The sequence below is a fragment of the Suricata suricatta genome, chromosome 17 (genome assembly GCF_006229205.1).
Source record: "Suricata suricatta isolate VVHF042 chromosome 17, meerkat_22Aug2017_6uvM2_HiC, whole genome shotgun sequence".
Taxonomy (NCBI): domain Eukaryota; kingdom Metazoa; phylum Chordata; class Mammalia; order Carnivora; family Herpestidae; genus Suricata; species Suricata suricatta.
Window position 1 is genome coordinate 41,482,680 of NC_043716.1, and position 27,827 is coordinate 41,510,506.

The 27,827-nt window shown below is 52.5% G+C and overlaps 1 protein-coding gene across 1 annotated transcript in view; it reads right to left on the reverse strand.

The window, feature by feature from the left end:
* Nucleotides 1-6,249: 6,249 nt before the first annotated feature.
* WNT9B (Wnt family member 9B) overlaps nt 6,250-27,827 on the reverse strand; it is a 21,911-nt gene continuing 333 nt past the window's right edge. The window contains exons 2-5 of the mRNA XM_029927062.1: nt 27,439-27,598; nt 9,206-9,462; nt 7,549-7,814; nt 6,250-6,723 (exon numbers count right to left, since the gene is read on the reverse strand). Coding sequence (XP_029782922.1) covers nt 6,250-6,723; nt 7,549-7,814; nt 9,206-9,462; nt 27,439-27,598 — 1,157 coding nt within the window. The remainder of the gene's footprint in view (nt 6,724-7,548; nt 7,815-9,205; nt 9,463-27,438; nt 27,599-27,827) is intronic.

Genomic DNA, 27,827 nt, shown 5'->3' on the forward strand with positions numbered 1-27,827 from the left:
AAGGAATGATGGAATGAGAAAATCGCCATTTGCAATCAATTTAGACAAGGACCCCAATGGATGCTGGAAGTTTTTGGTAAAATGTTTGTTGAACAACAAGATATTCATGGAGTCTCAAAACATCACCCCATAGATGAATCACAAATCACAAAGGAAAAAGGGGCACATTACATCAGAGAGATCTGGTGGAAACTACCTGAGCCAAATGATGAAATTCAACAGCACCAGTAATGTTAAAAATCAAATTTTTAATGCTTATTTATTTTTAAGAGAGAGACAGAGACACAGACAGAGACAGAGCATGGGCAGGGAAAGGGCAGAGAGCAAGGAAGACACAGAATCAGAATCCAAAGCAGGCTCCAGGCTTTGAGACGTCAGCACAGAGTCCAGCACGGGGCTCAAACTCATGAACTGAGAGATCATAACCTGAGCCAAAGCTGGACACTTAACAGACTGAGCCACCCAGATGGCCCAGATCACTGGTAATGTTGACAAACAGAAATCCCATGGCTCCTAACACCCCGAACAGAGAAAGACACATACCACCCTAGGAGTATTCTTGCCAAAATGTTTAACCAGAATCTAGTCATAAGGGAACAGAAAAATCTCAATGGAGAGGCATTCTACAAGACATCAGTTCTGAACTCTTTAAAATATCAATGGCATGAAAACAAAGAAGGCAGGGAGACTATTCCAGGCTACTGGAGAGACAGGATAACAAAATGCAATGCGATATTATCTGGTGGATCCCAGACATTGAAAAAAAAAAAAGCTAAAAAGGATGTTTTGGGAACATCTGCAGAAGTTTGAATAGGGAGTGTGTGGTAGACAATATTGTACCTTGGATGTAATGATGATCTTGTGGTTCTTTTTTTTTAAATTAGTTTTCATGTTTATTTATTTTTGAGATAGAGAGAGAGACAGAGTGTGAACAGGGGAGAGGAAGAGAGAGAGGGAGACCCAGAATCCAAAGCAGGCTCCAGGCTCTGAGCTGTCAGCACAGAGCCCAACATGGGGCTCAAACTCATGGACCACGGGGTCATGACCTGAGCCGAAGTCAGATGCTTAACCGACTGAGCCACCCAGGGAGGGGCTCCTGCCTTGTCTTTCGAAGAATGTTCTTGTTCTTAGGGGACATGTAATAACGTGTCTTAAGTGTCCTGATGTCTGCAATGTTGTCACAAATAGTTCGACAAAATAAGTATGTAGGTATATAGAGAAAGAGAGAAACAGCAAATGCAACCAAACATCTTTAGAAGGAAAGATATCAGGGGCACCTGGATGGTTCAGTCAGTTGGTTAAGCGTCCAACTTCGGCTCGGGTCATGATCTCACGATTCCTGGGTTCAAGCCCCACATCAGGCTATGTGCTGACAGCTCAGAGCCTGGAGCCTGCTTTGGATTCTGTGTCCCCAAGTCTCTCTCTCTCTCTCTCTCTCTCTCTCTCTCTCTCTCTCTCTCTCTCTCTCTCTCCCTCTCTCTGTCTGCCTCTCCCCCTCTCTCACTCTGTCTTTCTCATGATCTCAAAAATAAATAAACATGAAAACACATTTTCTAAAGGGGAGGCACCATGGGTGATTATCTAGCAAGCACTGATCCCCAGGACAAGATGCCCTCACCAAGCAGCTGAGGGTGGAGAGGCTTGAGGGCTTGTTTGGGTACAAGTTTACGGGCAGGGGCAGATGGGGGTGGAGGAGGCTGAAGGCAGTCTAAAGTGGGAAAAATGTAGGGTTTGGAGCTACGTGGCCATCCGTGGGTCTCTTAACCATTCTGTGCCTCGGTTTCCCTCTCTGTAAAAAGGGAAGAAAGCCACCAGCCTTGTGGGGCTTAAGTCAGAAAACATGTAAGGGGTCCCTGAGTGGCTCAGTTGGTTAAGGGACCAACTCTTGATTTCAGCTCAGGTCATGATCTCACGGTTTGTGGTCTGGAGCCCCGTGTCTGGCTCTGTGTTGACACCGTGGAGCCTGCTTGGGATTCTGTCTCCCTCTCTCTCTGCCCCTCCCCCACTTGCTCTCTCTCTCTGTCAAAAATAAATAAAAATAAACTTGAAAAGAAAACAGGTAAGAAGTCCATTGGAACATTGGAGCATATGGCCGTGCGTGGACACACCCATGACTTCCCGCACCAGCCGGTCTCCAGGCCTGAGGAGCACTGGGTGAAAGGAACGAGCTTAAACAGGCATGCAAGTGGACATGTAGGTACGCTCAGGGTCAGACCAGACTGCCCTCTGCCCCCTCGGGAGGCCTGGGGTGGATCCCAGCAGGACTGGCGAGCCAGGGCAGGGGCCAGCCCTCTCTGCTGTGCTCTGCTCAGTGAGGGGCCTCCTCCCTCATCAGACCCCTGGGACCAGTGCCGGTTAGAGACACGGACTTCCCAAAGCATGCTGGGAAGGCAGGATGGCCAGAGAGGAGCCCTGGGGTTGATTCTTAAGAGGACCCAAACCATTGCACAGCTGTGTCTCCCATTTCTTGTATTGGGCCGTAAGATCCCAAAAGTTCTTGCTTTGCGTGATCTCGCCTCACCCCAACCTGCATTGCTGGCCATGGGACGAGGGTACTAGAAATACTTGTCAACTCCAGGAGGCCACCCAGGCTCTGGCTTGGTCTGACTTAGCATGTAACCTTGGGTGGTACCTTCTTTCCTCCAGGCTTCGGTTTACCCAGAATCCATAAAAGGGGGTGATCCATTCCTGCCCTGCCTATCTCCGAGGGGAGGCAGCTGTCCAGAGAGTAAACACACCATAGTTTGAAGACCAGCAGACTCGTGCTCAAAGCCTGACATCCCGGCTTCCTAAGTGGCATCTGAGAGCCTTTACTGGTTGTGTCCAATACGCAGGGTTTTTGCAATAAATCAAGACAAAGTGGATACCAATAGCTGACGTGGAGTTTATTGGTTTATTGTCTCTCTTCCCCCAACTAGAGGGTCAGCCCCACGCCGCAGGGATCGGTTTTGCTCACTGCTGCACCCCAGCACCCAGGGAGGTGGCTGGCGCTCAGTCTGGGCTCCCTAAGTGATCCTTGATTGACTGGATGGACATAACAGGTGCTCGATATATGATAACTCCCACTATAACTCCCAAATGTGCTGAGACAAAAAGCACTTGAACTTCATGGTTGTTGACAAAGGAAACCCTGAAAATCAAGAAATAATCTTCAAGGCTGGCATGGGTCTGTCTGTGGACCTGTCTGCCAGGCAATGAAAGACACAGGGACTCTGGGCTTATCTGGACAGGAGGACAGACACGATGTGCCCACAAGAGCCAGGTAGGAATGTCCATGAGTGAGGTCAACTGTGGCCAGGGCACTTGGCCCACTGGGGACCTCCCCACACAGCCTAATAGGGCTCCCTGACCATGGCCAGGTGTGAATTCAGGTCCCGTTTGAGAGCACAACTGATTTTACCAGGCAAGCCAGAAATCCAATGGAAAAGGATTTATGTTGAAGAGATGGCTGAGCAAATGAAATCCACCTGTGGGCTGGGAGGGGCCTTGTGATGGAGCCCAAGCCTCTCCGGCTGCCCCTCCAGTGGCTTCCATGAGGTCCTTTTCTCTCCAGGCCTGTTGGGGAGTCCCAGCTCCTGAGACACAGGACTCCACTTGGAGAAATGCTGACAAGCCGCCCGCGTCGGAAAGGCCAGGGTCACGTACAGCCAGGGAAGTGGCCGCTTCCCTGGGCTCTTGGGGTCAGGGTGTAGTCGGGCTTTGGGGCTCCTGGGCCCAGGGCAGGTCAGCTCCAATAGTCCCCGGCCTGTGCAGAATTTCATACTCATCGGACAACCCCCCACGGTGTGACTTCAGGCACAGCCCTCCGTCTCTGGGCCGCATCCGTACACCCAGCACAGCAATGAGGCCCCACCCCACATTACGGGGCTAACGAGGGATACCCCACAGGATCAAAGGGACAAGAGGGTTTTTGAAGACCCAAAGTGCTCTTTACAAATGTAGAGTGTGGGCATCTTTCTTGTCCTTATCATTAAGAGCAAGACAGTCTTGCCAGAGCAGAAGATGGGCCTGGGACCCAGACACACAGAGAATTTACAAAAGCTTCACAATGAAGATATGGCCCGAGCCCACCAGGGCTCATGCACAGAGGGGGGTGCGTTGTCACCAGCTCTGAGATAGGCTGGGTCGCAGGGACCTAAGAGATACCCCAGGCACCTGGCGAACAGCTCAGCGGCGGCCTTGGTCAGGTCAGGCTGTATTTCCCCAGACGGACAGCTTCCCACGGAACACACAGACCCCATGGGTGCTGCCCATGAAATATAGAAATTATATAAATATTATACATAAATATTTTCTCATATATCTTTGCTATATAAATTATTCTCTTTTGCTCTAAAAACTATATATGTGAGGTAGACCAAAAAAATACCCTGTGAGTGTTTCCCTAAAGCTGTAGAAGGAGGGGTCGGTGGCCACTGCTCCCCAGGGGCCCCAGCAGGGCTGAGGTGGACCTTTGGGGGCCCCTGGGAGAGAAAGGGACAGGAGTCTCCATACAGTGGGAGAGTGGAAGCCACGAGAAAAGCAGCTCTGTCTCTTCCCTTTTTTGTTCTTCTTGCCAAGATGTGGGCCAGCTGCCTGGGTCGGCAAAGTCAGTCCAGCGAGTAAGTTTGACTTCTCCTCAGAACCTCTGCGGCCAGAGATCCTTCCAGCATCTCACAGGCTGCCCTGACCCGCCAGAGCCAGGGCGGCGCCTCACCCTCAGAGGTCCCAGGGAGCCCGGGGCTTCCTCCTTGGCTTGCACTGGTGGTTTCTGAGCTGATTCTGAAGTTTCTGTTCAGCGGAGGGTCAGCAACTCTGGGATCGGGGAGACAGGAAGCTGACAGAGGGCGCGGCAGGTCGGCAAAGCGGCCAAGGGCTTCCCAATGGAGGTCACTTCCTCCTGGCTGGCAGCTCACTCCCAGCTCACTCCCAGCAGAGTGAGCCCTGAAAGGTCTTGGATCTGAACCGGAGAGTGTGTGCTGCTAAATGGGAGCCCTTAGCCTAGGGGGTCCAAGGAGCACGCATTTGTGTGTGCGCGCGTGTGCGTGCACGCACCTGTATATAAATATATGTACCAATCTCTCTCTCCTCCTCCCACACAGGGCCTTGGAAGGTAGCACTGGAAATGTCCACAGGATCAGAGGAAATTAGCCAAGTCACCTCTATTCCTCAGGTAAGAGCCAAAGTGGGGGCCGTTAGTAAGTGATGGGGGCCCCCAGGGAGCCAGGCTTGGCAGACACTTTGTTGAGTTTGTAACTCCAGGGCACAAATCTTAATCAGATGCGTAGCTATAAGAGCAGAAATGTAACCAGATTCAGAACTCTTCTGTGTCATGAATGTCAGCTGTGTTGGGGCCTCACGGCACTGGTGGACCACAGCCACAGGGAGTTGATCAAAGCGGGCTTAAGCGGAGGCTGAGAAACGGAACTCCCTGCGTCCCTGCCTAGAACCAGGGAGGCACCCTGCTTCACCCTCTCCTGTGCTGGGACTAAACGTTCCACATCCAGAGAACAGCGACGGGGTCACTGCTCTCTGCACAAGCCCTGGGCACCTGCTGGCTCTCCCTGCCCATCCCTCGGTCCCTGGTCTGGAACCCAGCAGGCCCGAGTGGGTGTGGATAACTCAGCTCTCAAGGCAAGAATGACGCCTCAGTGCATATTTTAAAAACCAACTCAAGTACACCGGGCTCCAGGGCAAGGATCTGACTCGGCTTCCCTCAAGCCAAGAAAGCTCTCCTTCCTCCAAACAGCCCCTGCCACCTGGCCTCCCCCTCCCCCACGTCTAGTCCAGCAAAGCCCCAGGTAGTAGAGCTGTGTGGCACCCTAGGGCTCACTGCCACCTGAGCAGGGCTGAGCGCTGGACTGACCAGTCCCTGCCAGGCGCCAGCCCCCGCCTCCAGCGGACACTGCCTCCCAGCGCCTGCTGGCCCAGTCTTGCTGGCTCTAGGCCACTCATCCGAGGAATTGAGATAGAGATATGCCCCCCCTCCAAAAACCCCTCAGTCCTTCCTCCTTTGGTCTCCCTTACTCCCCTCCACATCCTTTCCTACTCTGCTCTTCTGCTCCTGCATGGTTGGAGACCCTTAGTTCGGGTCCCCTCTGCTACCTCTCTTTGCTGGGTGTCTTGGGAGGGAAAGGCTGCTGAGACCCATGCAGAGAGGAGCGTGCGGCCCGGGCACAGACTTGGGCGGCCTGCATGCCGCCCGCCCCAGCCTGGGGACCTCCATGGGTGAGCACCGCAGGGTCCGGCGGTGCGCCCCGCCCCCCGGGCCTAATGCTTGCAGGTGTACACCAGCTCCTCCCGCACACACTGCTGGCACTCCACGTAGCAGCACCACTGCACCTGGCAGTGGCAGGAGAAGGCCACCAGGCGGCTCTGGGTGTCGTAGCCCCGCCCGCAGCACAGGCCGCTGCAGCTGGCCTCCCGAGAGCACACCCGGCCCGCCGTGCCGGGCGAGTACTTGCTGGGCCGGCAGAAACTGGGGGAGTCCTCCATGTAGACCAGGTCCCCCGGCCGCGGGGCCGGGCCCTTGCTGGGGCTGCCCGGCCGGGGAGGTGCCCACAGCTCCAGGCGGCCCAAGGCCTCGTTGGTGGCACTGGACACTTTGACAGCTGAGTCATAGCGCAGTTTCAGCGCCTGGCCCGTCTCGCGGAAGGGGGAGAGTTGCTTCCAGCAGGTGCGCACGGTGCAGGAACCCGACACTCCGTGGCACTTACATGTGGTCCTGAGGCCACTCTTCACTGCCTGCCAGGAGAGAGGGAATGTGGGCGTGCTCAGGGGCACCGGCACCAGCCTGCCTCCAGAGTGTAGACCCTGGCAGGGGTGGGGCAGCAGGAAGGGCAAGGGTCGGGGGAAGGGGGCAAATAGGACCCAAGCTAACCCACATGCCACCTTCGGGCAAACCAGCGCAAGGCCACCCTGCCGCTGGGTCATTGTGCACACCTGGGGCAGAGCAGTGAGGGCCGGACCTCAGCCCCAGCTCCTTCCCTTGGCCCAGAGTTCTTGTGGAGTAGAAAGCTTGCACGACTGAAAGTGGCAGCCCTGGTGTACCCCAACTCAGTGATGAGGACACAGAACGCCATTTGCTAAAGAATTCGAACCCTAGCCTCCCCCGGCCTCCCATCCCAATAGGCCCAGATGCCTTTTACCTTTTACCTTTTACCCTCCGGTCCTCCCCCTACTGTGTGTCCTAAGTCCCTCCCCTCTATCCTTCCCTCTGTAAGATGGAGGAAGAGGTGGTGTTGTACCATATCAAAGTTTGCAAACTACGTTGGCTTCTAGGATGTCCAGGAAGGACAGTCCCTAGAATGGAGACCCCTCTCCAAACACGTTTCTGCCTCATCATGGTCGCATCCCAAGCCTGGCTTCCATCTGCTGCCTAGCCCGCCATGCTATCCAGGACCCTTCCCTACTTCCCGGGACCTGCTAATGGTGGGCTGGTTGAAGGGAGAAGGCTCCTTCGGGGACAGCTCTGTGTGTGTGTGGAGGGGCACGGCCTCCGACAGACCCTAGTCCCTGAGCCTGCACCCTGGCTGAGCAGGGCTTCGGGCCTCCTGGCACTGTGCTCACCTTGATGCCCACGTGGGTGTTGTGCGCGTCTGCCCGTGCCCTCAGGTCTTTGCTTCCTCTCTTGGGCCCCAGGAAGTTGCTCAGGAACTTGGTGCTGTACTTGAGGTTGTCGCCACACACGCCCCACTGCCAGGCCTGCCGGCTCTCCAGGCCCGGAGAGTCGTCACAGGTGCAGCGCTCCATGCGTCCGGCACTGCAGGCGCGGGCCAGAGTGTGGGTGAGGGCGGCTGCGGACACTGCGTACAGGAAGGCTGTCTCCTTGAAACCTGGGCCAGGCAAATCCGGGAGGGAGGAGAGGGGTGGGCTCAGAGGCTGCCCTTTGCCCTCTGAGGGCACAAGAGCTTGACGGGGATGCTGTAATGAGCCAGGTGAGGGTCATATGGACCTGAGGGCACAGCCCAGGGCAGCCTTGTGACTCAGCCCCTTAGACTCAGGCTGCAAGCTGCTGTTTAAACGGAACTTTCAAGTTCACTATGGAGCAAATGCCCAGACCCCCAGGGCAGCAGACAGGTGTGCCTGACTCTACTGGACAGATGAGAATACTCAGACGCAAAAAGAAGCGAGTTGGCACCTGGTTAGAGCAGAGCTGGGGCCAAACAGCTGATCTTGACCCGAAGCCCATGTGTGAGCAAGTTGAACCCCATTTCTGAGGCCCCTGGTCCTGAAATAGGCTGTGCGGCTTCTTGTGTTTCATGATGCCTCTGAAATGGCACTCTCTCTGCCTACTGTGGAGTAGACCCAATGACAGAGTGACTCAGTGTCCTGCGTGGCTTCAGGTCTCCTTCAGCTCTGTGCCTCCAGGATCCAGCACGGTGGCTGGCTCGCTGCACGCCTCACCTTAGTGATACTTAGTGAGTGAGGTGTGGGGGGGATGCGGGGAGGCGGGAAGAAGGCAGTGTGGACGGAAGGGAAGGAAATGATGGACCAATGGATGTGATGAACAAAGTCACAGGCGAATGAGTGAACACATGGATTTGGCCTGTCTCAGGGTATTTGGCCAACTATTACCTGCCTTCCACCCTTATGTGTCCTTGCACCTTGGTTTGCGTGTGTGTGCATGTGTGTGTGCAGGACGCTGACGGAGGGGACTGGGGGTCCAGCCATCTCATCTGTGGGGCCTCCAGGATCCAGGAATGGGCTGGGCCTCCTCTTTGCCTGTATCTCCCTGGCTCCTCCATTCCCCCAAAACTGAGGGAAAGACTGGGCCTCATTAACTCCCAGGACTCTTCTCACTAGGACTGTGCTGGGTTCACAAGTGCAGCATCGCTTGGGTTCAGGGGCCAGGGGAGCAGGAATGGGGGCCTTATCCCCAGCACCCTGCTCCCTAGACCCTTCCTCCCCAACCCCTTCCTCCCTGGCCACCCCTCCTCCCCAAGTGCCCTCCTTCTCCCCAGCACCCCCCAGCACCATCAGCCCTCTCCTCCCCAACCTTCCTCCTCCCCAGCCACCGCTCCTCCCCAAGCGTCCTCCTCCTCCTCAGCACCCCCTAACACCTTCAGTCCCCTCCTCCCCAAGCGTCCTCCTCCCCAGTCCTTCTCCTCCTCAGCCACCCCTCCTCCCCGAGTACCCTCCTCCTCCCCAGTCCTCCCCAGCCCCCGGTCCCCTCCTCCCCAGTGGTCCCTCCTCCCCAATGCCCTCCTCCCCAGCCCCCCACTACCTCTCTTGAGCAGGCCTGTCCTCCCCTCCAGGCTGCAGTTCCAGCGCTCATGTCGGAACTGAAACTGGCACTCGAGCAGGCTGAGGTGGGCAGCATCCTGCAGGGTCTCAGCCAGGCCCGGCTCCCTCCGGCAGAGCTGCTTCTGTCGGCGGGACAGCTTCAGCAAGTCACACTGCTTCAGGTGCGCCCCGCTCTGTGCTGGGGCCGCAGCGGTGCCCAGCCCTGGGAAGGGAGTCAGGACCTCCCGCCCGGTCAGGCTGGAGAGAGCAAAAGAGGGAGACAGTGACCCTCAGGGGTCGTGATGGGGGAGGGGGTAAGGAGGACATGGGACAAGCAAGAGGAAGGGGAGCTTCTGGGGGGGGCTTCATTTATTCCCTGCTGGGCAGCAGGCCAGCCCCATGGGGTATGTGCCCCATTTCACAGAGTAGAAAACCCAAGTGCTTGTAATGAGGTCTAGTGCCCAAGTTTTCCAGATGCCAAAATCTCTTTGTTCTTGTTACCCATTCTAGTTCCTAAATGTGCCCAATCATGTACAAATAACCTGGGTGCTTGTTAAAAATATAGATGCCCAAGATCTATAGATGGCAACTCTGGGGCACAGCCTGGGAATCTGTATTTACTGCACATGTTGGCAGCTTCTATGATCAGGAAAGTTTGGAAAAAACTGCGTGTAGTATTGGCTGCTGCCTGGAGGGCAGAGCCATGTTCCTAAGAGGGGCAGGCGGACAGATGGAGATGTCCCTTCCCTGATGTCCCTCTCTCCCGTGTTATACTGCGGCCCAGGTAATCCCACGCCAGCCTAGCCTGTTTCCGTAATTCCCAGCTAGATCTCAGTGCCTGCTACAAAGAGATTCTTAGGGAATACCTGGATGGAGGAAGGAAGGAAGGAAGGAAGGAAGGAAGGAAGGAAGGAAGGAAGGAAGGAAAGAAGGAAGGAAGGAAGGAAGGAAGGAAGGAAGGAAGGAAGGAAGGAAGGAAAGAAGGAAGGAAGTGTGGACAGATGAACAGATGGATGGATGAACTGACAGATGATGGGTGGATGAATTTCCATTAGGCCATCAGCCCCCATCTTCCTGTTCTTCTATATCCGAAGTTCATGGATTTTGAAGTCAGGCTGTCACTTCCTAGTTGCGTAACCTTGAAGCGTTGGTTTTCTCCTCTGGGAACTACAAAAAGGATCCTTTCTACCTCCTGGGGCTGCTAGGAGGATTATATGGAAAGTACCCACCACAGTGCCAGGGACTCTTTGGTTCACCTTTCTGCTGTTTAGAGTTTCTCAAAATTCCTTCCTCTTGCAAGGTGCTTTATTCTCTCCCCTGGGCAGAGTCTTCCCTTTGTTCAGATAAGGAAACAAAGTTTTATGACGAGGCAGTGACTAGCCCGAGCCATACAGCAGAGATGGGTCTGAGACGGGTCTCCTACTTCCTATCCTGTACCTTGATCGTCCTCAGCATGAGCAAAATATATACCATTCCAGACCAAGGCGAGAGCAAGCAGTCCCTTTCTGGAACATGCTGGCCTCATGGCCAAGATAAGCAAGCAAAGATGAAACCAGGTGATGGCTCTTAAAGCTCATGTTTGGATGTGGCCCTTGCCACTCTTGCTCATATGCCATGGCCAAGGCAAGCCCCAGCCCAGCTGAGTGGTCGGAGACGCACATTCTCCATGGAACCAAGGGCCCAGCTCTCCTGTGTAGAGCCACCTGCCCCGGCCAGGACATCTGGCTGGATGCCACACTGCCCCAGGGAGAGGGTGAGTTCTGGCCAGGCCCCAAGTGGCCCCAGAAAGTGCCTCTAGATTCTAAATCCATCAGATGCAGCCAACCCAGTGTGGACCATATCTCTGAACACCCTGAGCAGAGACAGATGCTATCAGGCTCCTCCTGGCCCAGCCTGGCTGTAGGCTCCCCTGCTAGACAGGGTGAGGGCAGGGACCCGTTAATCATTAATCTGGGGGCAAATGGGTAAATTTCCGGTCCACCAGGTCTACACCCAAACCCCTCCCTGAAGCCTGGCAGGAAACTCTTAGAGCTTGACCCTTGGCAGGTCCAGATGTCAGCTCTCGATGAGGAGGCCCCTCCCTGACTGGCTTCCAGTGTGAAGGGTGCAAAGGGAGCAGGAGCCATCTAGTCCCTCATGTGTCCACCTCTCCATGGCAGGTGCTGGTGAGAGGGAAAGCTGCTCATGCTGTTGCTGCGTGGTAGAAATGGGGTCCTCCCTTGCAGCGGCTAATTGACAGGTTAGATAGAGAACAAGCAGAGAATGATGGCAGTTTTGACCAGCGGGGCTGCGCATCCTTCAAGGCCTGTCTCAAATGGCATTCTAAGAACAGTATTATTATACCCTTATAGCTATATGATATCTCATATCTTATCTTCTATAATTTATATTATTATCACTTTTTGAGAGCTTATGACTCAGGCCTTTAGACGGCAGACGTCTGTTGAGTTGGCTACCCACTACTTCTTCCTAGCTACATGGATACCATGGGGTCGGCCATTTTATACCACATGATCTTGCTGCTCTGGCCTACTGATTGGGCCAATGAGGAATCACGTGACTTAAGCTGGGCCAATCAATCTTTTCTCTGGGAATCTGGAATTTGAATGAAGAGTGCATACAGTTGCTTTCTCTCTCTCTCTTTCTTTCTTTCTTTGGGTGATGGGGCCTGTAACTCAGGAGATACAAAAGAGGAAGCTGGTTCAAAGAGAGAGAAAAAGAACGAACCAAATGCATAGAGGGAAGCAGAAGCAAGAGTGAGAGGGAGAATTTGGGGAGCTTTTCAGCCCTGGCCCCAGAGTCTTCCCACGGGCAGCTGCGTTCGTGCCTTAGATGCTCCCGTCTATAGTACAGTGTCAAGGCCTGGAGTTGGTTGTCCAGCTAAGGGTGCTGTCACTGATCATGACCTTCTGACAACTGTGGAGTACCAGAATGGCCTCACCTGCACTTGTGAGCCAGACTCAGCAAACACCCTCTCCCCCATCCATAGGCACCTATTTTTTTTGTTTAATTTCGTTTAATAGGCCCTGTGATTGATGGCCCCAGAAGTCCAGTATAAAGTCGGTTAATTTTATTAGCAGTAATGACACTTAGTAGCGATTAATGGTCAGGAAAGGCAGCCAACCGCATACAGGCCTCAGGCCACACCGGGTCCTGGTCTGCCCAGGGCTGCTCTGAGAGAGGGCTCTTGGGCACTGCCTTAGGGGCCCCCACAGGGCCTAGGGAGGCAGCTGGGAGATCTTCCAAGACCCAGTTTCCCTTTTATTTATTCTTTTCGGCCGGAATCGTCTCCTTCGATGAGACACTGCCATGCCATCAGATTTGGAAAACACCATATTTTGTCAGGTGGTGTTAGCGAGCTAGCCTCCACATGCCCTTCCGGTGGGATCTACTAGGGGAGGCTCCTTCCTGGACCACAGAAGCATTCCAGGCATTGCAGGCTCCAGTACATTTCAGGATCTGTGGGCATGACCCCCTCGCCTTGAAGAAACTACATTCCCTGGCACCCAAGCCTGAGACCCCACCCACCTGCCTCTCTGCAGAATCTTAATTGCCCACATGTCAGTTGTACCTCATGAGGGTAAGCTGTACACCCAGAAGAGATCAAGTGAGCCTCATCAGTCTTACGAATCCAAACAAAATTTGGAGTTTTCATAAAGATACTGCCCTGTGGTCAGGTCAGATGCCATCGGCCACACAAGTCATCAGTGTTCTGAACTGTAGAGAAGAGGATGAGTAATTTGTGAAGCTGCTAGTTGCTCTTCTGGGCTGTGGGACAAGGGTTCCTTCCGGCTTCTGCCTGACTCAAGTGTTCCTGAGCCGTCGGGGACCACAGCCTCTCCCCAACAGGCTGTACCTGCTTTGGCCCAGCTGGTCTCCCCATTTCCTGCTTCCAGTCGGGGCCCCCAGGCTGACTTCCAGCCCCTCTTCTGTCCAGAAAGCAACAACCCCGTGTGACCAACCCCATTCTCCTCCCTTCTTTGCCTCCAGCCTGTGACTCTCGGCTCTCTGTACCCTCAGCCCAAAGCCTTTAGTTTAACAATAAGATTAGAAGCCCCTACCCCTACACAACAAGATGTCCCTGGCTTTGACTCCAGAGCATCCCCAGCTATTCCCTGGGCCACCTTGTCTCCACCCAGGGTGGGAAAAGTCAAGAGTGCCCCTCTGGACTTCATCTCACATACACCCCACCCCCAGGTCTCCTCTGCGCACCCCAGCTCCTCCTGCCCTGGCCCTCCTTTCACTCTCCAGTGCCCACCCCATCCACAGTTTGAGCTAAAGCTGCCCCATCTGTGATGCCCTTGAAGGAAGGAATAAAAGGTTCTCCCAGGACTTGGAGAAAGTGTCTCAGGTGACTGCTTTCATTTACCTTCAACAGGACCCCCCAGCCCCCCCCAACCCCAGACAGGAAACGGGGCTCACCCGGAACTGTCACCCACCACCTACTGGAGTAAGGGACCCATGGATCTCAGGCCCCCAAAGCTGTTCTGGCATGGGTAGTCTCGGCCCCGTCTGCCCACACTCCCGGGTGACCCTGGGGACATCCACTCTGCCCCTGAGCTCAGGGGCAAATACACACTGCCCAGGGGGAGAGCATAACCGGCCCAGACACCCACCTCTTACTAACTGTGCCACCTTGGGCCAAGCACTTCGCCTGTCTGTGCCTCATCTATAAGATACAGATAACCACAGTACCTACCTCGCAGGGTTATCGGGAGGACTAACTTTTGTGTGGGCAGAACACTGCCTGGCACCTAGTAAGCTCCAGGCAAGTGGCATTCCTCACTATGTGCCACGCGCCACGCTGGCTGCTGGGACCTGCTCCCGCCCTGGAGGAGCTCACAGACTAGAAGGAACTTGGTTGCATTCAGGAGTACCCCAGACTTCTCCCAAGGAGGAGGAGAAGAAAGCTTTGAGCCAGCCCAGCTCCCCATGAACAGTCAGCAGCTGCTCAGGGATCAGAACTCTTAGCTCCATCTGGGTGAGAACCTGGCCTTGACTGGTCCTGTCCTGCCTATAGTAGGAGGCTTGGGGGGTGGGGAGGAGGCAGGAGGCAGCTCCCAGGGAGCACACCCCCTGGCAGCTGTAATGCATTTCCCATCACTTGGGGGCGCTCCAGTCTCCAGTCTTCCACCCCACCCCCACCCTTGTTTCTGCTTGAGAAGTTTGATGGTTCCAGGGGAGGGCCACCCCCAGGATGTGGGTGACTGAGTGGGTGGGTGGTATAAGACAAAGCTGGCAGTTCCCAGGGCACCAGGTAATGCCAGCTTGTCTGGACCCTTAGCTGGAGGGGCCAGGAGCTGTGCCTGGCACCAGGGACCATGCCAACTGGGGCCAGCTGCCTGGGAACCAGGAAAGCCTTTCCCTGCCTGAAGCATTGGCCTTGGCCCTGCAAAACCCCATTAGATGCTCCTGATAACAGGCTTCCGCTGCAGGGCCATTTGCATGGTAAATGTTCGCTTTGAGCTTTCATCTCCAACATCTCAGCCCACCGCTCCCAGCCCTCACTGAATCCCCCTCCACACACACACACACACACACACACACACACACACACACACACACACATCACCCCACCCTGTGCTCTCCACCACCCATCTCTTCCCAGTAGGGGAGGGTTGCTGAGGGCAGTGCCTGGCCCAGAAAGAGAGGGCATATGGCTCTGATAGTCCTTCTGCCGAGAGGGGGGCGGGACTTTCAACACCCACCTCAAACTTCTCTTCCCTCTTCCTGTCAAGCTGAGGGGCCCCAACTTTATGCTGCTGACCAGCATGCAATTCTCTCCATCCTTCCGGCTCCTCTCTCCGCTCTCGGACTCGGTGTCCACCTCATGCCTCCCCCAAGACTTGTCCTTAATGAGCAGCCTGGCAGAGTCACCAGCTGCCACCTCCTACCTCTCCCCCAACAAGTGCCATCCGCTCTTTACTCACCCATTCATCTAAATATAAATATAAATGATTTATGGACATCAGCTTTGTGCCAAATCTACCCACAGGAGACCCAGTTACACAAAAGATCACCCACTACTTCCCTGTCTGGGTCCCCCACTCCCCAACCGCAGCCTCTCCTGGGTCCAGCCTTCCTTTCCTCCCCAGCTCTTAAGTTCACGACTCCACGAGCCCACCTTGAGGACCGAATCTGGTCACCACTTTCTCCCTAAAGGTCATGCACAGAGCCCTGTCCCCCTGGGCAGCACAGCCCTGGCTCCGAGAGAGAAGAGCCTGGCCCAGCTGCGGGATTTGTCTCTCCAAGAACAGCTCCACTTCCTGTGTGACAGCTGCAGACCGGGCTGCCCGCTGAGGGCGGCATCGGGGAGACGCGAGCTCCCAGCAACGTGGGCAGCAAGCAGCCCAGTCAGCAAGCACGCTTTGCATCTCAACCATCTCGGGTATTTAGAGCTTGGCCAGTACAACATCTGCAGAGGAAATGCTTCTCCCTCCTCCCTGTCTCTCCCTCTCCACTCAGGCGCAGGCAGCAGCAAGGAGAGGAAACCTTCATGCCAGGCAATGCCTGGGTCAGGTGGCACAGGGACCATGGAGGGTCCCCACGTGCAGAGGACTCCCTTGCCTCTGCAGGCTTGAGGTCAGGAACATCTCCCCCAGCTCCCTGCCTGGGTGCAAATGCACGCAATTTGAACAGTTGTAGTTTAAGGTTGGAGAAGCCCTTGGAGACGGCCCAGTCGCCCTGATGACTCCTGGGAATTATTCCAGAGGCTTCTAGGGGTAGGCAGGAGGGCAAGAGGTTTGCAGGGTGCAGGTCTCTGCTTCGCCCTGTCCGGTGCCCTGGAAGTTTATGTAATATTTATTGTCCAAGGTGACCCACTGAGTTCGTGGCGGGTCCCCTGATTGTTTCTGTCAAGGCTGGCAGTTTCTGCTTGCAGTTTCAATATAATACTTCAGGGGAGCAAAATCAGTCACCACCCCCAGCAAATGTCTAGGATGAAAGGAACACAAGACAGGTTGGTTTGAAAGGAAAGCAATCCGGTCAGGACTCCTCTGGGCCCCTGGGCTGCTAAAGGAAGGAGAGACACGTGCTTTGTTTAAAAGACTACTTTTGGGGCACCTGGGCGGCTCAGGTCATGATCTCACGGTTCATGGGTTTGAGCCCTGTGTCGGGCTCTGTGCTGACAGCTGGCTCAGAGCCTAGAGCCTGCTTCAGATTCTGTGTGTCACTCTCTCTCTCTGACCCTCTCCTGCTCACGCTGTCTCTCTCTCTCAAAAATAAATAAAAACATTTTTAAAAAATTTTTAATAAAAATAAAAGACTGCTTTTTTGCTCATCTAAAACTCAGTTCCTTTTTGGCTAAAAATTAGAAATAAAGTTTAAGAGAAGTGGCCTGCCTGTTCATACTAAAGTGTGAGAGTCTGATATAATACTAGTGCCTGAGAACATACTTTGCTAGATAGAAGGAGGATCAAAGAAGAGGGTCTGGGATCAGAAAGAAACTGAAGAGAAAGGGGAAGCCTGGAGCGAGGAGAGAGAGGGGTAGAGAAAAGGAGGTGCTGGAAACTTTAAGACAAGCTCCCCCAGCTTCGTGGGTTCACGGGCCCAGCCCTGACCCAGGGGAGGAGTAGTTTAGGGGACATGGAATGGAGGTTGTAGGAAAAAGCAAGGAGTCACTAAGGCTGTCTCTTCTTGCAGCCAGCAACATCCCCACCCAGTTCTGCCCCAATCACGAGAACCTGCCTCCTGGGTTGGGTAACTTCAGCCAAGTTATTGAACTGCAGTAAGTTGACCAACTAAGCAGCTTGGTGGCCTCTTGGGGGCCCTCGGGCAGGCAGGCAGGCTCAGGCCAGGCGGGCACCCTGGAGGAGCCAGGCCCCCTGGAGGAACCAGGCCCTCCGGGGAACACCCTGTGTGTGTGTTCATCTCTGTGTGAGGAGGGGAGTTCTGCTGTCTGCAGCTGCTCCAGAAAGAGACGTCCATTTGTCCCTCCACAGGGCCCGGGGATGGTCCCACCCCCACACCTCTCCTCTCAGCTCCAAGGAGAGCAGGAGCCTCCCAACCCAGTGAAGAAGCCATTCCCTAAATGGGCCTGAGGGACCTGAGCGTGGCCAGGACAGCCCTCAGGGATGAAGTTGCAAAGGGCTCCCTCGGGAACAGAGCAGGGTCCCCCAGGGCAGGGCGAGAACAACTTCCTGGCATGGACTGTCCGGCCCTAGGGCCAGCCATGGCTGTAGCAGAGGGTCCCTCCCCTCAGGGCAGTCTTGGCCACCACAGTCCACTCCACACCTTCCTTCCCTCTGTAACCCCTATCTGGCCTGCCTCTCAGTCCCAGAGCCCTCACGGAGCCCCTGGACTCTTTTAGGGCCATTGCCCTCTTCAACACTTGAAGAGGAAAGGGGATCTGGAGGCCCTGTCTGGTGCTGGCATGCCCTAATACTTATCTGCTTCCTCCAGGAAGCCCTCCTTACTTGCCAGCCCCATCGCTCTCTAACCATACTCTTTCTTTGTCTTCTCTCACTTTTACAAATATAACACCCTTAGTTCTGCATGGTTGACACTTTTTTCTTCCCCCTCAGAGCTGCAGACAGGTCTCTCCAAGTAGTTGTAAGCGCCTTGGTAGAGGTCCTGGTTTCTCGTACCCGGAGGTCTCCTGTCCCCAGCTCAGCTCCTCCACCCCAAGCAGGGGCTCCTCAGACACCTGCTGGCTGCATGAATCCCTGATGTCCAACCCCAGGCGGAGAGTATAGCTCCAGGCTGTCCCTCAGCCTCCCCCCACGCCCCATCCCACACCCTTGGCCTCCCTGGGGTCTCACCCCAGGGCTGCATGGGCCACCCAACACCCCACACCCCCAACCTTCCCAAGCTCGGCCCTGCAGGTGCTGGGAGGGCATGGCTCTCAGACTCTGATCGCTGATGCGTGCTCGCCCCAGAGCCAGAGCGCAGGGCTTCCTGGCTTTGGTCAGGCAGATCCCGACTCTCCTGGCCGCCCGCTCAGCCCCTGTGGGGAGTGGGAGAGCCAAGTCTGTTCCCTCTGAACCTCAGTTCCTGGGGACGAGCTGCGCCAGGCAGCCGAAACCTCCCTTTGATACCCAGTGAGGACCAGACAAGACTTGGCCCAAATCTTTCTGATTCACAGGAGCACGTGGACCCCGATGTTTACAGCAGCACTTTCAACAATAGTCAAAGTATGGAAAGAGCCTAAATGTCCAACTGATGAATGGATCCAGAAGATGTGGTTTACATATACAGTGGAGTACTACTCGGCCATGAGAAAGAGTGAAATCTGGCCATTTGCAGCAACGTGGATGGAACTGGAAGGTATTATGCTGAGTGAAATAAGTCAGAGAAAGACAGATCATGTGTTTTCACTCATATGTGGAACTTGAGAAACTTAACAGAAGACCATGGGAGAAGGAAAGGGGAAAAGTCATTTCAAACAGAGAGGGAAGGAGGCAAACCATAAGAGACTCTTAAATACAGAGAACAAACTGAGGGTTGATGGGGGTGGAGGAGGGGGAAAATGGGTGATGGGCATTGAGGAGGGCACTTGCTGGGATGAGCACTGGGTGTCGTATGTAAGCGATGAACCACGGGGATCTACCCCCAAAACCAAGAGCACACTGGACACACTGTATGTTAGCCAACTTGACAATAAATTATATTTTTAAAATAATAATAAAAATAAATAAAACTCAGCTTGCACAACCTCTAGAGGTGACACATGCTGAACGTTTATTGCAGGGTCACAAACCTTTACCCATAATTCCAACTCTAGAAAGCTCGGACGACTACAAATGTTTGTGCAGTTATGGTGAATTCATATGGCCACAAATCCTGACCTGAAGCAAATGAGAATATTTATGATTTTTATTTATCCCAACATGTAGATGTTTTCTGCAAAAATAATAATATATCTGATTAAGGGGTGCTGCCCTAGACGTGGTATATGCATTATATTGTCTTTCTAAAATTCAAATATTCCTGGGTTCTGACATGACCTGGCCTTAAAGGGAATGTAACTGTCAAGAAGCGGCCCTTCTCTGCTCTCCCCGTAAAACTTTAGAATTTCCAGGACTCTGGGGGCGCCTGGCTGGTTCAGCGGGTAGAGCATGTAACTCTTGCTCTCTGGGTAGTGAGTACAAGCCCCAAATTGAGCATAGAGCTTCCAGAAAGAAGAAAGGAAGGAAGAAAGAAAGGAAGGAAGGAAGGAAGGGAGGAAGGAAGGGAGGGAGGGAGGGAGGGAGGGAAAGGAAGGAAGGAAGGAAGAAAAGAATTTCTAGGACTCTGAACATGGTGGTATAAGAATATTCTGGCTCTTTGAGAGTCTCCACCCTCCCCCTTGGGTCTTCATCGCTCCAGTGAGGGGGTCTGTCCTATCTCCCAACCCATCTGGGCTACCGCCAGGACTCCCATGGAAGGCCCATGGCTGACTTCTGGAGTCTGAATGAGGCAAGACTCTGTTTTCTGCTTTGTTTCTACTTCCTATCCTGATAGAGGCCGGGTCATGACCAAGCAGTGTGTGCTCAAGAGAGCCAAGTGTAAGCAGAAGAAGAAAGAGCAAATATGATGGGGCAGAGGAAGGTTCTGGGGGAGAAGAAGGGCCAAGGGAGAGGGGGCTGCCCCTCTGGACATTCACTTTGCACTATGAGGCAATGCCAGGAACTGTGGGAGACTCAGCCAAAAACAGAGCCCCCAAGACCCTCACCTAAAGGGAGCTATGCATGAACTGAAGACATAAGCACATGGTGAGGGAAAAAGGATAACAAAACAAGAGTTAGGACGTGCAGTGCAAGAGAGGCTAGTGCATATGCCAGGTGCTGGGTATGAGTGATGGAATGGAGGGCTCAAGGGTCAGAGCCACCCAGGGGAGGCAGACCCCGCTGAGCCCCATTGAGGCAGGGGGATGAGCTTGGCTCTTGATTCTGACAGGCTAGGATTCAAATTTTGGTGCCACCAGCCACCAGCTGTGTGACTTTGGGCAAGGCACCTGGCCTCTCTGAGCTTTCTTCTTCCCCACTTACCTCTATGAAGATAATTATTCCAGCACCACCTCCTGGGGTGTCACAGTGGTTAAATGAGACCATGCACATAAAATGCTGAGCACAGAAGGGGCTCAAATTATACAATGAGTGGGGCAAAGATGAAGGGAGACAGGAACCGGAGATGCTCTGTAACTTGGAAGGCTCTAACACTGGATCGCTAGATTTCTTGAACTCCTCATATATGGATAGCATTTCAGCACTTTTATATGTACTTATTTAACTGTCACAATAACCCTGCAAGGGAAGGATCTGCCCATTTTATAGATGAGAAAGCTGAGGTTAGAACAGTTAACTGACTTGCCCTGGGTCACAGTTAATGAATGGTTGGATGGAAGGTTTGATTTCTATCTGTGTTACTCCAAGTCCAGTGCTCCTTACTCTAAAGCCAGGCCTTGGGCTGCCTCTCTCCCTGCTCAGGCTGATGCCAGGGTGGGGTTCACCCTCACAGCATCTGGCCCACCTCCTCCTGAGCCCAACTTCTACCTGAGCACATAATCCTAAAGGCACCCGGATCTCCCTTCCAGGGGATTCCAGCCCAGGAGTCCCCCTGTCTTACCTGCCCTCCTCAGCCTTAGAAACTCCATCACTATCCACGAGGAGGCTGAGCCCAGCTGTGGAGCCCAGCTTCTCAGGGTGGGGGTTGGGAGGGGTTACAGCTTAGCCAGGGACAAGCCGGCCTAAATTCCTTCCCCAAACACAATGATTCTTATCAGTGATGTTTGGCTTCCAATCCACCACCCCAAAGCAGTAAAATTTCTTTTACCCTTTCTTCCCTCCAACGCTGTTTTCCTCAGGACCCGATCAATTTCTAAAAATGTTTTCAGATGAAAACAATACCACCCAAAAATATAAAACCCTCAGGAATATGTCTTTTTATATTATTTGCAAGACCAGCATACTGAAAATTGCAAAATATTGCTGCAATAAATTTTAAAAGCCCCCAATAAAGAGATATGCTTGTTTATAAATCAGCAAATTCAATATCGTTAGAAGGTCAATCTTCTATAGATTGATTTATAGATTCAGTGTAATGCCCCCAAAAAACCCCAGCAGGCTTTCCTATAGATATTGACAAGCTGATTCTAAAATGTATGTGGAGGGGCACCTGGGTCGCTCAGTCGGTTAAGGATCCGACTCTTGATTTCGGCTTGGTCATGATCTCGTGGTTCGTGGGACAGACCCTCGCGTCAGGCTCTCTCCTGACAATGTGGAGCCTGCTTGGGATTCTCTCTCTCCCCGTCTCTCTGCCCCTCCCTTGCTCAAGCCTGCACTCTCTCTCAAAATAAATAAACCTCAAAAATGTACTAAAATTTATGTGGACATGTAAGTGGCGCCTGGGTGGCTCAGTCGGTTAAGTGTCCGACTTCAGCTCAGGTCATGATCTCACGTTTCTGGGTTTGAACCCCATGTCAGGCTCTGTACTGACAGCTAGCTCAGAACCTGGAGCCTATCTTCAGATTCTGTGTCTCCCTCTCTCTCCGACCCTCCCCTGCTCATGCTGTCTCTCGCTCTCTCAAAAATAAATAAAAACATTTTTAAAAAAAGGAAATTTATGTGGAAATACCAAGGACCTAAAATAGCCAAAACAATTTTTTTTAACTTTTTTTTAATTTTTTTTAATGTTTTATTTATTTTTGAGACAGAGAGAGACAGAGCATGAGAGGGGGAGGCGCAGAGAGAGAGGGAGACACAGAACCGGAAGCAGGCTCCAGGCTCTGAGCTAGCTGTTAGCACAAAGCCTAACGCGGGGCTCGAACCCACGAGCGTGAGATCTGACCTGAGCCGAAGTCGGAGGCCTAACCCACTGAGCCACCCAGGCGCCCCCCAAAACAATTTTAAAGAGAGAGAGAGAGAGAGAGAGAGAACTTACAGTACTTGACTTCAAGACCTACTATACAGCTTACTATAATCAAGACTATATGGTATTGGCATAAGGGTAAACATATAGATTAATGGAACAGAATAGAGTTCAGAAATAAGACCTCATATATTGAATCAATTAATTTGCACCAAAAAGTGACAACAGAGAGGTCAACTGGGTGGCTCAGTTGGTTAAGCAACTGACTTCAGTTCAGGTCACAATCTCACAGTTCATGAGTTTGAGTCGCTCATCAGGTGCGCCTGAGCTCTGCATCGGATGAGGTCATGTCCTTCTTTGGATGAGCCCCAATTCTCTCTCTCTCTCTCTCTCTCTCTCTCTCTCTCTCTCTCTCTCTCTCTCTCTCTCTCTCTTTCCTTCTCTGCCCCTTGCTCACTTGTGCCCCCTCCTCAAAAAAAAAAAAGAGAGAGAAAAAGAAAGAAAGAAAGAAACAATAGACCTCAGTATGAAATTAAACTATAAAGTTTCTATAAGAAAATACAAGAGGAAATATTTACAGCCTCTGAGTAGACAGAGATTTTGTGGATAGGACACGAACAAAGCACAAAGTACGTAAGAAGATGTAAATTATACTTCATCAAAATTAAGAACTTCTATTCTTCCTAAGATTCCCATAAGAAAGTAAAAAGGCAAGGGGCGCCTGGGTGGCTCAGTTGGTTAAGCATCTGACTTTGGCTCAGGTCATGATCTCACAGTCCATGGGTTCGAGCCCCGCATCAGGCTCTGTGCTGACATCTCAGAGCCTGGAGCTGCTTCAGATTGTGTCTTCTTCTTTCTCTGTCCCTGCACTGCTTGCACTCTGTCTCTCTCAAAAAGAAAAGAAAACAAAAGGAAAAGGCAAGCCACAGGTAGGGATGAAATATTGCCGATACTTTCTGACAAAGGACCTGTATCCAAAATATACAAAGAACTCTTACAACTCAATAATAAAAAGACAAATAACCCAATGAAAAAGATATTCAAATGACTACCATATACATGAAAAAAATGTGCAACACACCATTCATCAGTGGGAAAATGTAAATTAAGACCATAATGTGATAGCAATACATAATCCACTAAAATAGCCAAAATTAAGATGGACAGGGAGCCGTCTGGGTGGTTCAGTCTGTTAAGCGTTGGTTTTGGCTCAGGTCATGATCTCACGGTTTGTGAGTTCGAGCCCCATGTCAGGTTCTGTGTTGATAGTTCAGAGCCTGCTTGGGATTCTCTCTCCTCCTCTCTCTCTGTCATTCCCCACCTCAAAATAAGTAAAATAAACTTTAAAAAGTTTTTTAAAAAGATGGACAATTGCTGACAAGAGTATGGAGTGATTGGAACTCTCATACATTACTGTGTAAAATGGTACAATCACTTTGGAATACTATTTGGCTGTTTCTTATAAAGTTAATCATAGGCATATCTGTGACCCAGCAATCAGGTCTTCGATATTTATCCAAGAGAAATAAAAATGTATGTCTACATACGTACATGTCCACAAATGCTTAGAGCAACTTTATTTGGAACAGCCCTGAGCTGGAAACAATACAAATGTCTATTAGCCGGATAAACAAATTGTAGTAATTCCACACAGTGAAACACTACTCAGCAATAAAAAGGGATGTGCAGATATACATAACAACACAGGTGAATCTCAAAAACAGTATTTTGAGCAAAAGAATTCAGACACAAAAGGCTATATACCATATGATTCCATTTGTAGAAACTTCAATCGGCAAAACGAATCTATAAGGACAGGAAGCAGAGACGTTATGGTTTAAGGCTGGTGGGGGAGGGTTGACTGCAAAGGAGCATAGGGATCCTTTGGGCTGATGGAAATGTTCCATTTGGTAGTCATGGGGGTGGGGACACGGGATATACCCCTGTTCAAACCCAAACTATGTACTTAGGGTGTTTGCCTCTTACTGTATGTAATGTTGATTTGGGGGTAAAACTAAGGTTGTGTCTTGCCTCCTTGCAATGATGACACCTCTATGACCCAAGAAGATGGGTAGAGTGCCAGCCACCACCCAAAGCGAGCCTGTGCCGGCACCCAACCAGACCCTTTCATTCGTTGTCTCAATGAAGCTTCGCATCAGCCTTTAAGGTAGGTAATATCATCACCCAAAGCTCAGCAAGGTTAAGATATTTCTCCAAAGTCACACAGCTAGCAAGACAAAGGGCTGGAATTTAAACTCAGGTCTAGCTGACTCCAAAGCCTGTGAGTTCATAAACTTCTCCGTACCATCCCTAAAGAGGAAAGAAACCCAAGTAATGCAGAGATCACACCGTCTTTTAAGAAGCGCCATCAAAGTCAACCAGGATTTTAAAAGCATTAAAAAAAAAAAGTTGTATCGACAGGAACTACTGCTACTTACAAAGCCCTTGGGATGACCTAAAGACTGGATTAGGTGACATGGCCCATCATGGACTCCACGTGGCACGTATTACAGTGCAAGTTCATTTATAAAGCACCACACAAGTTAGTACTTGCAGAAGTCCCAAGCCATCCAAGCCAACATATGAGCGCCTGGATCAGCCGCTAGAATCGGGGCGCCGCGGGGCGCCTGGGGGGCTCAGTCAGTTAAGCTTCCGACTCCGGCTCAGGTCATGATCTCACAGTTCGTGAGTTTGAGCCAAGCCTGTGTCTGGCTCTGTGCTGACAGCTCAGAGTCTAAAGCCTGGAACCTGTTTTGGATTCGGTGTCTCCCTCTCTCTGTTCCTTCCCCGCTTGTGCTCTGTCTCTGTCTCTGAAAATTAAATAAACGTTAGAAAAAAATTTAAAGAATTAGGGAACCTTAGGACCTCCAGGGGTCATAGACCTTGGAGGCAATTGATGTGACCAAGTGACCAAGCAGGGGAGGGGGCTCTCCTCTGCCCCCTTACCCTCTGCAGCTCCTTGCAGCTGCCGCTCCGCTGGATCATCTCACAGTATTAGCTCTTGAGGTCCCTCCTTGGAGGACAAAGAGCCCAGACTGGAGGCAAGACCTAGTCTCTATCCTGTCTCTTCCACTGATTGGCTGTGTGACATAGGATGAGTCACCAGACTTTCCTGACCCTCGGTTTCCTTTAGGGAACTATTTACCCCATCATATGTACCTGGAGAATGGCTCTGGGGATGAGATGAGAGAGAGGCTGTGGGAGGAAGTGATTTGGAAACGGAAACACTAGTTATTAGGCCATTATCAGCATCACAGAATTCAGCTCTGGGTTAGGGGTAGAGCCTAGAGTTAGAAGCAATTGCTGGCTTACTGTGGTTTGGAGGATGGAGGCTGCCTCATTTGAAAAATGCATATAATGATACATGACCCGCTTGAAACAGAGAGTTGGACCACAGGTGCATCTGGGGCACTTTCAACTCTTAAATCTATGATTTTATGATTTCAAAGACCCTAAGAAGATTGGTCTCACCTGCTCTCCTGATGTTTGCATTTTCTTTTTTTTTTTTAATGTTTATTTATTTTGAGAGAGAGAGAGAGAGAGAGAGAGAGAGCAAGCTGGGGTGGTGCAGAGAGAGAGGGAAACAGAGAATCCCAAGCAGGCTCCGTGCTGTCAGTGCAGAGCCTGACACAGGGCTCGAGCTCACGAACCGCAAAATCATGACCTGAGCTGAAATCAAGGGTCAGTCGCTTGACTGACTAAGCCACCCAGGTGCCCCTGAATTTTCTTTTATCAAATGCCCAAACACTTCATCTTATAATCAGAAATGAGATTTCAAATGCAAACGACCTGGAGAAAGGAGAAGCAGTTTGCCTCTCATTCTCACTATCATGTGGATGACTGATATCAGATTCCTTCCAGAGAGCAAATTCTGATGGGAAGCTGAAAAATCTGGCCTGACTTGAGTCACAATAGGGCTTCCTCAGTGGGAACTCCGGCTGAACCCTGGCCCGTCTCAGACTAGCCACATAACGTGCAAGGCCTCAGTTTTAGCTTATTCTCTAAAGTATTTTTTCCTGTTCCCCACACTGGGGTGGCGTGGGCTTGAGTCTATTTAGTCAGCTTTGCCTAGTTGGTCTTATGACCTGGAAGAGGTGGCTTTCCTCTCACCCCATCCAGCCCTTGCTCCATCCCCGACCCCAAAACCCAGACAAAGAATTGTGGAAATGAGCTGGGGTCCAAGTGGATGTAGGTACATTCGTCCTCCTGTTCTCCGTCCCAGCTCAGAAACCTGTGTCAGGGTTGGGCTATCGAGATACTATGCTCCGCTCTCTATACTAATAGTTGTGGCATTAGTTGAGCATTTACTATGTGCTAGATACTGTCCTAGGTGCTTTACATGTACTAATGCACAGAAAGCTTATATGAAATAGGCACTATTCTTTTCATTTTACAGATAAGAAATGGCGACACAGAGAGGCTGAGTGACTTGGCCAGAAGCACACAGCTAGCAAGTAGCAGGGTTGGGGACTGAACCCAGGGTCTGTGCCCGAGCCATTACATCCTGCCTGCTGAGGCAACAACAGTGCCTTCAAGCCTGAAATCATGAGTATACATGTTTGTACACCATTCTCAGTGTGGAAATAGGGGCTCAGTTCTATCAAGTTCAGCCCCTTCTCTATACAAAAGGGGTCACTGAGGCCCAGAAACTGGTCTTCCCAGGTCACCAGCAAGCTGAACTCAGACCTAGGTCTGGGCTGACCTGCCTACCCCCCATCCCTTATATTTCAGAAGAGGCCCCCTGCTTGCAGCCAAGGCACGTTTTAACCAAGGGTCATGACCTGGAAATTAGCCCACAGCCCTTTAGTTGGACCCTTGCAGGGGCTTCTCGGATCCTTACTCGCTCTCTCTGGCAGGCCACTGGCTGGGTGTTTTATTGCCTTCCCTTTAGTCAGACTGTAAACCTCACCCTGATTTGGAGTGAAGATCACAAAAAGCAACACGAGTAAAGTCACAGACCGTACACGTTGGGGGCAAGCTGTGGATGGAGGTCAGGGAAGTGTCTTCACAGCTACCACCTCACCTCCCACCCAAGTCCTTGGGTCAGAGAGAAGGGACAATTGCCCTGTAACTTGCACTGCATTCAGTCCCCGCTCTGCTGCTCTCTCCCCAGGTGTCTCCCCAACTCTGATCCTCCTTTTCCAATCACGGACACCACCTCCCTCCTCACTCTTGCTCATCCTCCCCAGAATTCACACTTCGCCAGGTCTGAGATTTGGTTGGGTTCCCCAGGGGAAGGTTCCCCCCGGCATCTCCAGCTGACACTCCCCACAGTCCGCAGGTCCGCATTCCCCTGGTATCGGCGCGATGCCCTCCCCCGGCCGGGGTAACACCCCACCCCGCCCAGCCACGCAGCCCGCAGGGTCTCCATTCTGCAGGGGGGAAGGCAGAGGGAGGGTGGAGAGAGAGCCTGAGGCGAGGAAGGTGGCTGGACGGAGACCAGGTTACACGCAGACAGGGCACAGGGCGCGCGGGAGGGACGCCTGGACCAGCGGGAACAGGGCGCGCGAGGAGGATGGGGCCAGGGTTCGCGACCTGGGCAGAGTCTGGGCGCTGGGGCGGGGGTCCGAGACGGCGCTGAGCGGGCGGGATGTGGTCTCGGACGGGGCTGGGTGCGAAGAGCGGCGGCGCACAGGACCGAGAGTGGGACCCCAGAAGGTGCGATCGGGGCCTGAGCCGGGGGAAAGCCGGAGACCCAGCTCTGGGCTCGAACTTCGACAGCCAGCCGGGACTGGGGCCCGCCGGGGAGTAAGGTCTGAGTTCGAGATCCACCGCGGCTGGGCCGGCGGGTGGGAAAGTTGGCCCTGCTCTAGCGGAAAGAGGGGAGCAGGCGGGCC